This window comes from Adelges cooleyi, unplaced genomic scaffold (assembly GCF_023614345.1).
Source record: "Adelges cooleyi isolate 19-005CV unplaced genomic scaffold, UGA_ACOO_1.1 ACOO_flye_CR_arks_rails_tigmint_CR_PRNA_30, whole genome shotgun sequence".
Classification (NCBI taxonomy): domain Eukaryota; kingdom Metazoa; phylum Arthropoda; class Insecta; order Hemiptera; family Adelgidae; genus Adelges; species Adelges cooleyi.
In genome coordinates, this window is record NW_026095971.1 from 11677571 (window position 1) to 11693205 (window position 15635).

The following is a 15635-nucleotide window of genomic DNA, read 5'->3' on the forward strand; positions in this document are numbered from 1 at the left end:
AGCAAATCAAGTATATAATATTTACACAGTAAAATAATATATAATAATAGTAAAATTCTAAAAAATTATTTACTAAATGTTCTGTCGAATCTTCATGATCTACATTGTATGTAATAGTAAGTGGTCACTACCAGGTGAAAATATTATGGTCAACATAATCTAGGCTAATGTCCAACCTTATTTACGATCCAAGTTATTGATTGTTTATTAGTTGGCTATAAATGCCTAGGATAAGGCTAAAAAGGCAACAAATCGCGGGATTTCATAGGGAATTGTAAATTATGATTTAATCAAATTCAAATTAATAACTATCTTGTCTCCACTTTGCTAACTACTGTAACTTGAAAGTATTGGTTATTATAGTTGTTTTTTTATTGTGCTTAGACCGTAAAATTCAAGAAAAACTACCCCTCTTGTAGTGAGAAGATATTTGACAAAATACAGATTTAAGTCAGTTATTTATCAGTCATTTTTACAAAGTCGAAATTGAAATTCTTAAACTTTTTATAAGTTTTTGTCTATTTTGTATAGACATTTAATAGGTTTGGTTATTTCTCCTTTGAAGAAGTGTAGCTCCTTTAAGAAAACATAGCATAAATAGCACAAAAAATGGAAAGGTTGCTAGTGTTGATGATATTTCCCCTAAATTTCTCAAAAATTGTGTACCCAGAGTCATTTTTTGAAATTTGAATAAAATTCATTGCATTGCTAAGTACTTACTACAAACTATTCAAAAGGCTCTTATACAATGGAGTCATGTCAATGATTACGTTCGACTTCCAATTATATAAGCTGCAATTAGGCCAACTCAAAGTTATTGCGACCAGGTCCTGTCACTAATGTATTGAAGGAGGTTTTAGGATAGGGACAAAACTGCTACTACATTTATAGACCTAACCTAACAGCGGCCTATGAAACTGTCTGGAGAAATGGCATATTCCTTACGTTCTTAACAGTTATCCCGTGAAAATCCTGTCGAACCTTTAAACAACGTGATTAAGACCCGCATAAGATTGGATTAGGTAAAATTTAGTTGTAGTAGAAAAAAACCAACAATTAGTACTTTATATTGTGTTATTCGTATCATACACTAATCACTATACATAATATTACATTATTAAAATAGCTACTATTGTAAAAAAATTTACAAAATTATTAACATATTGACTTTGTCTCGATGGTGACAATGTTGAAGCCTGAAATAATGTACGTCATATGAAATAAGACTTACTTATTTATACATTGCAGTTTATTATAGTAATAATACATTGAAAAATAATTTTTAATCATTGTTTACGATGTATGAGTTGTTAAATGCCTGTATGGCTGTATCTGTATGTTAATTGTTAACGATTGTTAAATTACATACTACTACATTACAAGTGTCAAGCATACATTATCATAATTATATTATATAAGAATAAACTACGATAGTAATTACTATTTGGTATACCTAGGTACTAGGTAGTATAGGTTAAAACGCATGTTATATAGGTATTATTAAAAATTGTTTATTATTATTGTATACAAATAAAATGGTGTCTCAATGTCGTCGATTTAATGAGTAACATATGTGACCAGTGACGCGTATTAATTGTACTAGCGTAATGCTATTTTCCTTTAGCTAAATTTGTATTCATTGTTTCATGTTTAATAGATATTACCATTGAGTATATATTATATATAGTATATATACAATATATACTCAATGATATTACCCACTGGTAGTTGTCTAATATTTAATAGCATTTTAAGAGTTAAACTAATTTTTTTTTGGCAACAGCGCGATTTAGAGTCGTTAAATATTTTTTACTTTGGCGCACTAATCTTTATGGTTAGACCTTTAATTGTTACTAACGTATAATTCACTTGTTCAAAATTACTACATTATCTGTTTTAGTTGTAAAAATATTTTTAAAGTCTATTTATAAGTAAAAAGAAAGAGGGATTACAATTAAAATTAAAAAGTAGTTTTACGATTTTAATTTTTAAAATTGGTAGCGTTTAAATTATGATTAGTGTTAGGTTTGATAAAAAGCATATTACTTAAGTATTTTGTTTATCAAATAAGTATTGCCGTTTAATATTTGTATAATTATAGAACCAACTAAAATATTAGTAGTTATTTTAATATTTCGTATTAGTATGATGGAGTTCGCTTTGGAAAATACTCGTTTGATAATTATACACAATTGTTAGTCGTTTAAATACTATACACCAAAAATAATAACAGTCATTAAGAACCCTTGTAAAAGCACTGTTGCGTACACCATAAAGCTTCGAGCTAAGTTACGGTTGCTAAAGCTGGACAACACCTGTAGCGGTTCCACGTCAACGGTGTAGTCGACGTTTGCAAAATCATCCACATCCGATTCCGAAACAAATTCATAAATGTTAGCTGTAGATTGGTCTATTTGCGACTGAGTAATTACTGCAGATATAGACTCGTTAAGTTTACCACCACCTTTGGACACCACATAATAGGAGTTAACGTTCCTTACTGTGCTCGGTTGAGGGCGAAACGGTTCCATAACTATATTCAATGAGTATGGTTTGCCTACTTTGTTCGGGTCTAACGTGCCAGGTACCACAAATCGAATTGTTTTACTTTCATAACCTTGAGCGTCCACCTTAAACATAATATTTTAGTTTATTATTTATTATATCGCATATAAAACCAATTCGGTTGACTAGGTGTGTGTTTACAGTTAACCATCTTTGACCCCTAAACAAAAATTACATTTTAGGGGGAACCAAAAGTGTTATTTCTTATAGGGCAAAGGATAGAGGATAATAAAATAATACACTAGCAAAAAATAGGAAATATCCTACAAATATTGATCTATAGGAGCTATTTAAAACATGCTAACACATTTTAAGGTAAATAAATATATTAAGTTTTCCTAGTTATAAAACTTTTTAAGTAATAATTTTTCTCTGAGTTATGGTGTTTAATTAAAAATTACTTTTGTAGAAGTCCATTTTTGGCATATCACAAGACAAATTTTTATGTGAACTTTATTTCTTTCTATAACCCGGGTAAAAGCAGATTTTTAGTTAAGCTATTAAAAAAATAGTTAGATATATTGGAAAAGTTATAAAAAAGTAAAAATATAAACGTTTATAATATTTTAAAGTTAAAAAATAAATTAATAAAAAAAATGGCTTTTTAGAGAAGATGGTATAATGTATAACAAAAAAAAAATTAAATCGGTTGAAATAAGTTTGGAGTCCAGACTTGTCGAAAAAATATTTGATTGTATTTACAAAATGTGTATTGTCTTGTTTGTAAATATATATTCCTTATTTATGTTGTCACGTTTAAGCAACTATTGTGATATTATTATGTTACAATTAACTAACATGCAATTTGTAAACTCCAGGAAGTAGTATTTTCCAGTACTCTCCATTTTCAGTAGTATTAAACGTGTGTTCTCTGCCTAAAATCATTAAGTTTGCATTTGCAATTGGCGCACCAGTTTGTCGGTCCATGACTATGCCTTTAACTCCTCTATGAACTTGTTGAATCCAAATTAGTAAAGGCTAAAACATTAAAAGAACACATCATTGTAAAACACCTCGATACAAACTTCCTCAGCTTTTTATCGAAGATAAGTTTTTTTTTCAGTACTGTCTTATAAATTGGATACCTATATGGTATGAGACACTGACGACCATGATGATGAATTTAAATGAATTAATTTATATTCTCAGAAAATAATATTTATAATTGTTTTAAACATTTTTTTGAAGATCACAATTCACATCGCTTGGTATAATATAATTGGTCATTATACAGTTTTTGTAAATGATAGCAACCTACTTCTAAATTATCAAGCCAATAAGACATTAATTCTGAAGGTGGTGGGTATTTACAACAAGACAACTCTAATGTAATTTCCATGCAGCTAAATACTTCATAATTGTAGTCCTGCATACTTCCTGAAAAAAAAAAAAAAATTATTATAAGATAAATGTAATTGTTTATTTTAATGAATATCTCTAAATTAATTAATTAAATTAGTTATTACTATTTTTTAATTAAATAAAGATTTTTTTAATAATGGTCTTTTTTTCGTGTTGGTAGTTTTATAATTATTTTCGAATAACATAAAGAATAATATGATATCTTCATGACTTCTTCATACGATACGTAAAAGGTTACAATTGTACAATTAATTAATGTTGTACAATACTACATTACAGGATATCAGATAAAGTAAGCTTTTACCTGAAGTTTCGTACCATGATGCTCCATTGGTAATACCACCTTTAAATGTAACGGATTCATCACAACTATAACCCTGGTGCATTTTTGGATGTTTATTAGCGTATACACTGGCTAAATATCTGAACACATCATCATCGGCCGTAAGACTTTCAGCAAATTCGCTATTCAGGGTTGGATCTTTAATTTAGTTCAAAATAAATTAGTATTTTTCTTATTAAATTATAATTTTTATATTTAGTAATGCTTAAGTATTGTGCGTTTAAACTTTAAATAATGATAAGTTAAAACTAAACAGAATATGTTTATTTGAGATGATAGTTATTTAGTAATTAGTTTTATAAAATACCATTAAACCATAAAAGATAACATGCTATTATTCCAATTATATTATTGGAAATAACTTATAACATAATAAATTATAAGTTTACAGTTTATTGTATAAGTAAGTTTAGGTTTACAATCTAAATGCGGTAATTTAATAATTTTAAAATGTGTATAAACTATTATATTGTATTAAAATTGTCGATTTAGTTTATTCATGCGATAATAATTGGAAAACATTTTTTTTATTTTTAGTTTACCAATGGCTAATAGTCGTGAATGAAGTTGCATTATGTCATTGGTTTGTAACGTTTCATTTAGTTTCTCCAACTTGTATGATACTGTATTAAAACATAATACAAATAAAAATGGTTTTTCATTATATTCATGTTACTGCAAAGTAAATACTTAGGTAATGAAAATGTAAACTAATCTATTTCATAGTTTATTTGTTTAAATACTTTATTTCATGATATTTTATTTTATACTTAGTTAATATAATTTTAGCATAACTATTACTTCCAAACAAATAATAAAGAATAATTTATACAACGTTGACACATATTAAAAAGTAAATTAAAAAAATGCATTTTGTAAGAATTTATTCAAAATTAAACGTTTTGATGAAATATGAATTATAATTTATAAGACTATAAGCGATTTGTAATCTACATACGTGAATCGGGAGAACTATCATAAGGATAGTTCGCTACTAATGAACCACCGTGTAAACTAAGAGACATAACAAATGGTACATATTTCAACCATTGCACAATCGCTCTGCTTTCTGGTTGTAATGGTTTTTCTTTAAAATAAAATATATCTGGGAAATCACGATTCAAATCAACCATATATGCATTTCCTCTATAATAAAATGTTTTAGATTTTATCAAACAAATGATTTAAAGGAGATAAAGATAAAATACCTATGGCCCGTACGATGTGATTTGGTATTAGTACATAGTTGAGGTTCAGACATTTCAAATCCATCAGGGTTCATGCTAGGCAATAAATGGATAACTGTGTTTTGCAGTATATTATTAATTGTAGCATTTTTTGTGTTTTCATTTAATAAGTACTAATAAATAAAACAATTTGCCATTAAAAATTGAATATCTCAGGAAAAGTAAAAAAAACATATACCTCTATAAGATGTATAATGAGTTCTCTGCCAACAGGTTCATTTCCATGTATATTTCCAACAATTTTAACATTGGGCACTGTTATTAAATTATCAGCAGCCGTTATCTTGACGACCCAGATCTCACGACCTATTTTTATTGGTTAAGAAAAAAAGTAATTGTTTTAAAAATTATTTAAATTATAACACTATGTATATTATACATATTGGTTGAACTTTAACGGGTCATTAATAAATTCAGTTACTTTTCGAAGAAATAGCTATTTTAGATAAAAAAATTCAACAAATATCTTTATTCAACTAAATGAAGAAAAAAATGTAATTGTGTCCAACCTCAGTACTTTTTTATGGTAGTTTTAGATACTTAGTATCTTTCAATCAAATAGCAAACTATATAATATACGATTTTCAGAATGACATATAATTGGTCTTTTTGTACCAATTAACAACAATATTATTACAAGTAGTAAATTATTGTAAAATTAATAAAAAAACATGTAATATGTATACCTTGTACTGATTTCCCAATTGAATATAACGAAGATATGTTAGCATATTCTTCTGTTATTGCTTTTACGAACTTCGTTAAATCGACATAGTCATGATATTTATTAAATGTAAGTCGGTTCGATTGGACTTCTGAACTCTTTAGTATGATTGATATCGTGAGTAATGTAGAAACCGTCAAAGTGCGAAGTCCCATTTTGATGTTTTTTCTTTAAACGACATCGACGAACTACTTATATTTAGAGTTACATTCTTAAAACGAAAAAACTGATCGTAAAATGTCTATATTAAAAAAAAATGGATAAAACAATTATTAGTATACGTACATTATGTAGATTTCATAAAATAGCAAAACAATTATTAAAGCACACGTGTGCAGTGTTTTATGTGCTGAAACTCTTTAATATTTTCAATAAAATAATATTTAAATATTTTCAAACTAGTTTTGTATAATTTATGCGCTATCGTAAGTAGGTAACTCTGTACACGTTAAAGAAAATTATACATACGTTATGACCACGTTGGCAACCCGACGATGTTATTTATAGTCAATTAAAGCGAAGCAGTTTTACAGATGAATAAAACAAAGTCATATTATACTTCAACGACCTGTTTTTGATTGAGCTACTTGTCGACTATAGTATTATAGACATTCAATGGTTCTCGTTCGCAATGAGTGTAATTGAAAAAAATCTACAAAAACAAATAAATTACAATTACCTAAGGTTCATGAAAACTTAGAAATAACGGGTTGTACGTTTAAGCTACTATTTTATTTTTAAATATATTAATTATTAGAATATTATTGTGAGCTTTTTCGGTTATGGTCGAATGAAACTGGCACGTGTCATTGTGGCACTATATATATACACGCGCGGTCGTGATATAGTGGATGTACAGTAGGAAAAGGCATTGCTGTGTCCCACTCATAAATATTTTCCAATAAAATTGTCAAATTTTATTGGTAAAAAGATTGATGTGCATAATAAAACTGTTAGATATTCCCATAGGCTAATGCCGTGGGACGCGGTGTAAAGGCTAACAAATTGACTTCATACGTTGCCCACATGACTGTTACTAAATAATATGTAGAATGCATACTTACATCTTACAGTAAAAAAAAAGTAGCCGTTATTGAGAGCATTAACATATTTTTATTAAATTTAGCATTTAAAATCAGCACGTTAGTTCAATGTTTGTCATTTATTTGTGTATATTGTTTATAATATTATAAATTATATTAACTGCTTTATAGAACAATAATATACTAATGCTCAAATGAACGGTATAAACTATCACTGAAAACGGGACGCGTGGGCTCATTTATCATTATTAAAGGGAGGACTTGTGTACAATATACGAGTAATAATAATAAAAACAACAAAGATAGTGAAAATTGTATATTAATAATTGTTGATATATTATTCATAACAAAAATAAGTAATCTGATATTTTTTAGTATAGTATAATTTAATCGGTATACTGATAACTATTTTCCCTATATTCACTTCCCGTTCTTTCAAACTGGACAGCTGTCAGTAACTGACAAATGTTACTTTCAATAAAAACTGTGATGACGATGAATGCATATAGTGCATATTTTTTTAATTATTTTTAAGTTTTCCTGACTTAGGTCATCTGACTTAGAGATAACTTACATTTTTTTCACGGTTTTAGATAAGATAATTATTGACAAAAAAAACATACAGTTCGTTTGAATAAGAAAACAACATAGTGCATTTATACCTTAATTTATACATTTAATATTTAGAGAACAAGAAAGTAGGATTGGCGTAATATGACATATTTGATACCGGTGTTAGTCGGCACTCTGTATACCGAAAAGGTAGTATTTTTAATAATTGCCGACCGTTTAGGTTAATATTATTAACGATTAAGTTAAACAAGGTAACTATTTATACATGAAACTATAATATTTTATTTTATCAAAAAAGTAAAAGTAAATGTTTATAAAAAAATGTAAGTATAAAAAAAAACTATGTATCGATTTAAGTACTTTTTTCTTAACACATCACTTGTAAGACGATATTTAAATATTTTATTACCTAATACGTGTAAATAAACTGTTTAAATAATTAAGATGGAAACTGAAAATATCTCATGACACGATAATCGGTTTCAATTAGGGGTCTCTACACCTGCGTCATTTTGATATAATGTACCAATCAAAGTATATTTTTAATTATTGTTAGACATTTTAAGTTTATCTAATATTAGTGGTTTACTTTGGATTGAATCAGGTGTTTAAATGTTAGTAGCACTTTCCTGATTCATTTCGGATGTACTTTCCTTTGGAGTATTTAGAGTAGGAGAAGTAGTAGTTGATTCTGTATCTAAATTTGGAGGTACTGGAAGGTTAGGAGTTTTCTTAGTGTTATCCGGCATGGCATTATCAATTATTATTTGTTCAATTATGTTGGTACACTGGTTGAAAAAATGCTCAGTTTAATGACATTGAAAGCAGGTTACAGAGTCATCAGTGATAAATATTCGAAACGTAGTGTTTTCTGCGGTTACTGTAATTCAGCAAAGGGATTTGGGACTATACTATCAGGGTTAATACACACTTGTCTTCTAAAGCTTAAGATGTGTGAAAATTGTTCTATTGAAAATACGGCTTTCATGTGGGTAATTAGAGATGTAGTTTTAGTTCCTATTTCATTGAGTGCTTCCAAGATAAGATGATTAGGGTAGACATTTGATAGAATAATTCTTATGGAAGAATTGATCAGTCGTCAAATGGGAATTTTTCGTTTAGCTTTTTAATGTTATTGTAAAATCTTTAAAAATTGTAATATATTAGAATATTCTATTTTACATAGAAATTGTTAATTAACTAATAATAATTTGCCACGATCGATACCTTGTAAATGTTATAAAAAATCTAAAGGTTTGTTCAAAACTTAAATCAGATTATTTTTAAAAACGTTCTGTTCGAAGTAGAAACATACGTCTTCGTACAAAAATATATCGTTATAGTAGTTAAAAATAAAATTAAGTATCAAAATAGATCCTTCTTTTCTGTGGTAATTGTGTACGTTAAAGTACGTTCACAAATTTTGTTAAATTTTAGTAAAAAATTGCCTATATAAAGCGCCTTATAGTGTAGAGGCCCCTTTAAGGGGATTGCATGCATGCAGTCTGTTTTTAAGGAGTTTTATATAGGCAATAGTTAAGAAAAAAATCGGCTTTTAATAAATTTTGATCATGTTAATTTGTATTAACTTTCAAGGATTTATTTTTAATTTTTATAATTTTTTTCTGTGAGTAAAATACATTTTTAGCTTATTTTAGACAAAATGTCGACTATTTAGGATAATCCAATTTCATTGCTGTAATAAGATTCGAGTTCTTTGGCTACTTAACTATGTTATGTAGAAAGCCAATTTTCATTTAAGAATTTCAGTTTTTTTAAATTAAATAAATTTAATTTAAAAATTTTTCAATATAAAACCAAATTTTTTTAAATAAGAAAAACAATTAATATCCGTTTCCTACAAAACTTGGTAAAGTTGCCAATGAACTCATACACCTTTACAGAATTAAAATCGGATGATCTAAGATCCTAAGTAGTTGAAAATTTGTCTGGCTTTTTGGTCTAAAAAGTAATCACATGATGAATCAAAAGATCGCATGCAATCCCCTTAATATCAACATTAATTTATAAATAAGGAAAAATACAAAAATCTGCAATTCCTTACTATATTATACATCATAACATATAATATTATAAATATTTTCCAATATATTAGCAATTGTGGCATAGAAATTTTTGTTGAAATCTCAATATAAAAAAAATGTAGTGATATTTTATTAATACAATAATGAAGTTGCCGAATACATAATTGAAGAGTGGAATCAAAAAAGGCTGTAAGTGCCAATCGACAAGGAAATGTCTGCCTTGTTGCGTTACATTGTCGTTGGAACATACACCCATTTTGGCTGAAAAAATAATTTTTGGAAAAAATGGCACTTAAAGCCTTTTTTTGATTCCACTCTTCAATTGTTTTATTAGGCTATTTAGCGTCGGTTTCAATGTATTTACACAACTTTTCTTCATAAATATTGAAATATAATTGATATAGATCTGTGACCTTGTTACACTATTATGTTTCGTCTCCACTTTCTTCGATTGTTTTGTGTAAGCTTATTATATGACAATATTTTTTATACTTTTTGGCACTTACATTTAAGGGCATTATGACCCTTAAATGGAAAATTTGTTTAAATTAAGTCAGGCACTGGTTTGATCTCAATATAGGGTTTGGTGCCAATTTTACAATTCACTAAAATTCTATTTTTTTTAAAATAAGGAACAAAATAATTTAACACAAATATTGAGTACTGTATAATAATTATCGTTATTTGATATTTGACGCATACAATACAATGTATAATACATTATTAAGATATTTAAATCAACATTAGGGTCTTATCAAAATTAACAGTTCTTAATAAAGTAACTTAACAAAACAATAAAATAACAAAACTAATATAAGTGATAACTAATGTAGAGAACTAAAACTTGAATTCAATTAAAATGGGTCTACATAAGAAAACAATAATAAAAGGAACAGTATTTCACCATATTTAATTACATTAAGGGATAACAAAACAATGTATACGATTTTTATTTACAAATTAATTAATGTAACTTATTTTAAAAAAGAAAACAAAATTTGCACACATATTGCAATAAATATTGAAATTTCATAAAAAAAATGGCTATTCTTAGTAGTTTAAATATATAACGAAATTTGCATGAAAAAAAAATCCAATGAAATAGAAGTCTTATAAATGACAATACTATTGATTAAGCCTATTAAACAGTATTTTTGATAGAATAATATTTAAATATACTTCTTTAAATAAGTATAAAAGTCTACTCATGTTTGGTCACTGAATTCCAAATGTAAAATTAAAACGTTGGTATAAACTACCGATTTACAATTTTAAAATATAATATGTTCAGAAAATTTAACAATAATATTAGCTATATTATTTTATGATCAAGTATCAAGTATGATTTGATTCGATGGATTTCATATGGCTGTAGGCGGTAGAACATTATAGTCCTGCATTGCTGTTTTTACAGTTTCATACACAGGACGGTTTTCTTGGTTTTTAGTTGGGGTCAAATTATTATAAGTTGTATAGTCTGAGTTTGGATTATGGCACAAATTCTGTAACTTCAAACAACTGTCAAACTGTTCCTGGGTTTTTTCTGAGTCAGACTGCATGTCGGGATGACGCACTTGTTCCAAAAAAGACATCATATTGCTTCTCAGATTTTCATAGTACCCATTCAAATGGGAACTTTGTCGTTGAGATAAGATTGGTGTTTCCTATAAATTTATAATAATATAAAGATGTTATAAATACTTAACATTAATTGGTAAAATTGTGGAATATTTTTGTTTTGGCCAAATATTTATTTTCTAATTTACGATTTGTATCGGAAATTTTGGAATGATTGACACTACCTTGGGCCTACCTTATCCCCGTGTCGAAGGTGAGCCTCCATAGCATTGATGTCTGTCTTCAATCTCAACATTTGAGACTCGACGCGTGCATTTTCTCGTTGCAACTCTGTTATTTCAGCGTCCAAAGAAAACAGATCTTCACCACCGTTCCCCATATTACAATCTAAAACCCACAACTTTTTTAAAACCTTTCTCTTCCTCACCATTTTGCCTTTTTAATAAATTATAAAAATCCCACAATTTTACCAGCCAAAGACAATCTTAAAACTATTCTTACCATTATGTAACTGTTTTGATCCATACATATGATGGTACAATGAATCAGCCGCATTTGTTGAAAGGGGTTTCTTGTTGGATACCAAATTCGGAGTAGACGGATGACATACGCTCAGAGTAGGTGGACCTCGGTGGAGGAATGGACTAGTATTGTGATGTGATGGCTCGCATGTAGTTTGTTCTGACTGTTGTTGATGGTGCTGTTGTTGAAGTTTTGCTATATTAGCTTTGTGTTGTTCTACAGTTCCTCCGCTTTCAAGTACACGCATTTTATTACGATTTGCAATTGGGCAACCAGAAGCACTAATATTATAATCGTAATAAAAATCATAAGTTTTATATATTAACAATACATTTATAAAATAGATGATTATTATGTGTACCTTCTGTGAGATAAGAATTTTCCTGTAGCATGGCCGGATCCATCACAACCGGGTATGGGACATCTGTAATTTATAAAATATTAGAAAATAGGCTTTTACATTTGATGTTCATCAGTTTTTATACTAGTAACTATTGTCTATTACTAACCTAAGTGGTTCAGAGTCTTGACCGTCTCTCGGTTTACTCTTTGGCTTATTAGCACGAGGGCAACCAGATAGCGATCGATGTGAAGAGTAATTGCCAGTTACATGACCAGAACCATCACAACCTGGTGTTGGGCATTTTAATTCCTGTGAGTGCGTTGATGATATTCCTGGTTGCGATGAAGATCGATCGCTTCTGGCACAAACAGAAATGCTATATATTTACACAAAAATATGTAATTAAGACACGTGTAAAATTATACATAATTTATATTTACGTATAGAAATAACATTGATTTAAAACAAAATATGCAAACCTTCTAAATTATTTATCGGTCGCTTCAAACAAAATAGTGATTTAAAAACGTATTATCATTTTTTCTGTTACAAGTTAAAAATTGTTATTTTGTAAAAATAAAATCAAGAGCTAATGAAAAAAATAATAAATTTTTAGTTATCACTATTTTATTTGTAGCGACGGAAATATAAATGAACAATTAAGATATTAGGACACTTAGAACTAGTTGATAAAAAATGTCTATAATGGTTTCAATGACTTTATTTTTTGATAACGATTCGGATATTATTTATCTTTAACAACATATACTTTGAAATATTTTTATGGGTAAAACGACTGAAAAAATCAGGATGAAGTACACGAGAGTGAAAGATGATAAGAAGATGGGTAAGGGAGAATGACGTGACAGGAGAAGCTGGCGGCAGAATCAGCGGCGGTGAACGACAAACAAAAAGGTGGCAGCAAGAAAAGAATAGTGAGGATAAACCACGCATCGCCATATATACCGTATATATTGTAAACTACGACAGCGGAGAGCATCGTTTCAGTCTACAGGCAGTAGCGGAGGGAGTAGACCTAACCAGCACGCAACACATCCTTTGAAGATGAAAGGCTTCTTAAACGTTGGCAAATCTAATTTGTAAATATATTATGTATATCTATAAACCTTGTAAATATTTCAAATAAACCCTATACTTCAACCAATTTATAACATTTACTTTCTTTTCTTTTAGTTTTTTTAACTAATTTATAAACTATTTAATTGTACTTTTTTTAACTCGGTCTGTTTTACCTATGGCTATGATACCGATACAAAACAAGATAGCATAGTTCATACTTACAATATGTATCAAAATTTATGAAAAATTCGTAATAAAGTGTGCCTAGAAAAGAAAATTTAGGTTTTGAAAATCTGTATCTCATAAGTGGCAGCACAGAAACGCGGCACCTACCGAAATATTTAGTACATTATCTAAGATTTTATAGTTTCATTTCGTCATCGACAAAATTCAGAGAATGTCCGTATGACGACGTTATCTAAGAGACATCCATGACAAATAAAATTTACATTGCCAGGTCAATATTTCGCGATGGAGACGCCGTAACAAAAATTGTTTTGCGTGTTGGAATTTGCGTAAATTAAATTAGTTACTACAGTTTAGCGTGCATTTCATCGTAAATACGGTGTCGACGATCCCAACGACAACAACATTTGGCGATAGTATCAGAAGTTCCGTGATCAATGTTGTTTATGTAAACATAAAAGTTCGGGATGGCTTCGAGTTTCTGAAGAAGATATCAGAAGAGTTCAACAAACTTTTGTGCGAAGTCTTGCCAAGTTGACTTGTCGTGCAAGCCAGAAATTGGTAATCCAAATGTATACTTGTTTTTTTGCATTGATTCGTTTCGTGTTTTATTTGATTACTTATGAAGAATTTGTTCGACTGACTATAGAAAAACAAATAATACGTAAAAAATTCTGAATGGATTTAACCTTTCAGCAGGCGCGTATATGATTTTGTATGTGAATTATACTTCTGTTGACATACATTTTATCAGAGTGGTCCAAACTCCGATTAAGCTGGGCGTTTTCCTATTCTAAGATGACATACATGATATTAATTTCTTACAAGTTTTATCTTTTTTCATCCTTATCTAATTATTATCAACACTTATTTCAGTCAACTCCTCCGATCGCAAGAAATACGTTACACGCGTGGTTGCGTTATTATGATTAATATATATATATATATATATTTCAAATTCTATTTTTTCATTTGTGTTTATATTTATGAGTTATGACGTATATATTTGTGTAATTGTCACCTAGTTAATTTAATACGGCTGAAGTCGCACATTGATATTGGTTTAAGTAACATTTTTTCTAACATTCACAATACCTGTCATCTTTGGACGAAACGGAGAGCTTGTCTTGTTGAGGTGGCGGCATACTGTAACACGGGTTTTGCGAGAACCCGTTGGGTGGTGCACCCTGCTGGTAAGCACCAGCCGAATAGCCACAAGTGTATGCTGATGTGCTGTACGGTGTTGAGTATCCGTTGGCGTACTCCGGCATTGGATATCCGGGATGAGGACTCAAGGACGTATAACCTACGGTGAGCCTACCATTAGAATTCCGGCCGGCCTCTGCAGACGGAGAATAATAACAACGATCATTACCGTTAACGTCCCTATAATGGTCCATGTAGTGAGAACCTCCACTTTCGGGCGTCGACTCTCTGCTGTACCCGTTAGGTACTCCTCCAGAAAACACTAGCCTTCCAGGTGCCCTGTAACCGTTACGGACATTATAGTATATATTAATCGCATGTTATAAGCAGCATCATCAATAAGTTCTATACCGGCTAACGCTGAGATCTAAAGTTTGACCTTGAGGGCTGGGTGCTTGCGCGACTTGTGGACTGGAAGTCGAAGTGTTTGGACTAGTGCGGTGTCCGGCGGTTCCCGCATAATGGTGTGGGCTCAGGCTGTTTGAATATGTGGCGTTCTGTAAACCACGAATGCCGTAATTATAGAGATACAGTCACAGGTAATTTTTAAGTAAGCATACCTGTGGGCTCGTCGACGTTACGCTGGACGTGGACAGGTCCATCACTGAAACGGCACTCGGAGAACGGGTTAGAGGGAGTGGAAGCGGTAGCGGAAGTGGCTTCATCCCGGAACTCGCAGCAGCGATGCATTTTACCGACAAATTGATCGCTGCCGCCGTAGGAAACCCTGATTGAACGGCCGGTGCTGTAGACGTAGTCGTATTGGTGGCATCGTACTGATATAAAGGCCTAATGAACAATAATAATTTATTAAACGT

The 15635-nt window shown here is 29.8% G+C and overlaps 2 protein-coding genes across 14 annotated transcripts in view; both read right to left on the bottom strand.

The window, feature by feature from the left end:
- Positions 1-1080: 1080 nt before the first annotated feature.
- On the bottom strand, positions 1081-7445 carry LOC126838379 (carboxypeptidase D-like). Of its 5 annotated transcripts, XM_050572751.1 has the most exons (12): positions 7306-7445; positions 6710-6893; positions 6204-6482; positions 5696-5823; positions 5479-5630; positions 5229-5416; positions 4813-4893; positions 4232-4408; positions 3824-3942; positions 3364-3543; positions 2502-2630; positions 1081-1196 (listed from the first exon to the last, which is right to left on the bottom strand). In XM_050572751.1, exons 3-12 carry the CDS (start codon positions 6394-6396, stop codon positions 1110-1112), a joined length of 1434 nt encoding a protein of 477 aa, XP_050428708.1. In that variant the 5' UTR covers positions 6397-6482; positions 6710-6893; positions 7306-7445; the 3' UTR covers positions 1081-1109. The 5 variants fall into 5 exon arrangements, with proteins under 5 accessions (XP_050428708.1, XP_050428703.1, XP_050428707.1 ...); XM_050572746.1 differs by lacking the exon at positions 1081-1196 and having other exon boundaries at positions 1203-2630; XM_050572750.1 differs by lacking the exons at positions 1081-1196; positions 4813-4893 and having other exon boundaries at positions 1203-2630.
- Positions 7446-11044: 3599 nt separating this feature from the next.
- LOC126838674 (uncharacterized) overlaps positions 11045-15635 on the bottom strand; it is a 156352-nt gene continuing 151761 nt past the window's right edge. For 4 of the 9 annotated variants that reach the window (XM_050573287.1, XM_050573292.1, XM_050573294.1 and 1 more), the window contains 8 exons: positions 15378-15606; positions 15169-15314; positions 14707-15096; positions 12512-12721; positions 12364-12426; positions 11982-12283; positions 11716-11867; positions 11045-11566 (listed from right to left, as the gene is read on the bottom strand). In XM_050573287.1, the coding sequence (XP_050429244.1) occupies positions 11264-11566; positions 11716-11867; positions 11982-12283; positions 12364-12426; positions 12512-12721; positions 14707-15096; positions 15169-15314; positions 15378-15606 (1795 nt within the window). In that variant the 3' untranslated portion in view covers positions 11045-11263. Of the gene's footprint in view, positions 11567-11704; positions 11868-11981; positions 12284-12363; positions 12427-12511; positions 12722-14706; positions 15097-15168; positions 15315-15377; positions 15607-15635 lie in introns of all 9 variants that reach the window. The other 5 variants (XM_050573291.1, XM_050573290.1, XM_050573289.1 and 2 more) reach the window with 5 other exon arrangements.

Excerpts from the sequence above, each read along its gene's own strand:
- LOC126838379 (XM_050572746.1), bottom strand. The coding sequence starts at position 6,396 with ATGGGACTTCGCACTTTGACGGTTTCTACATTACTCACGATATCAATC. Across the intron at positions 5,417-5,478 it reads TCACATCGTACGGGCCATAG|AGGAAATGCATATATGGTTG; the intron begins GTATTTTATCTT and ends ATTTTATTATAG. Across the intron at positions 2,631-3,363 it reads CTGGAGTTTACAAATTGCAT|GTGGACGCTCAAGGTTATGA; the intron begins GTTAGTTAATTG and ends ATTATGTTTAAG.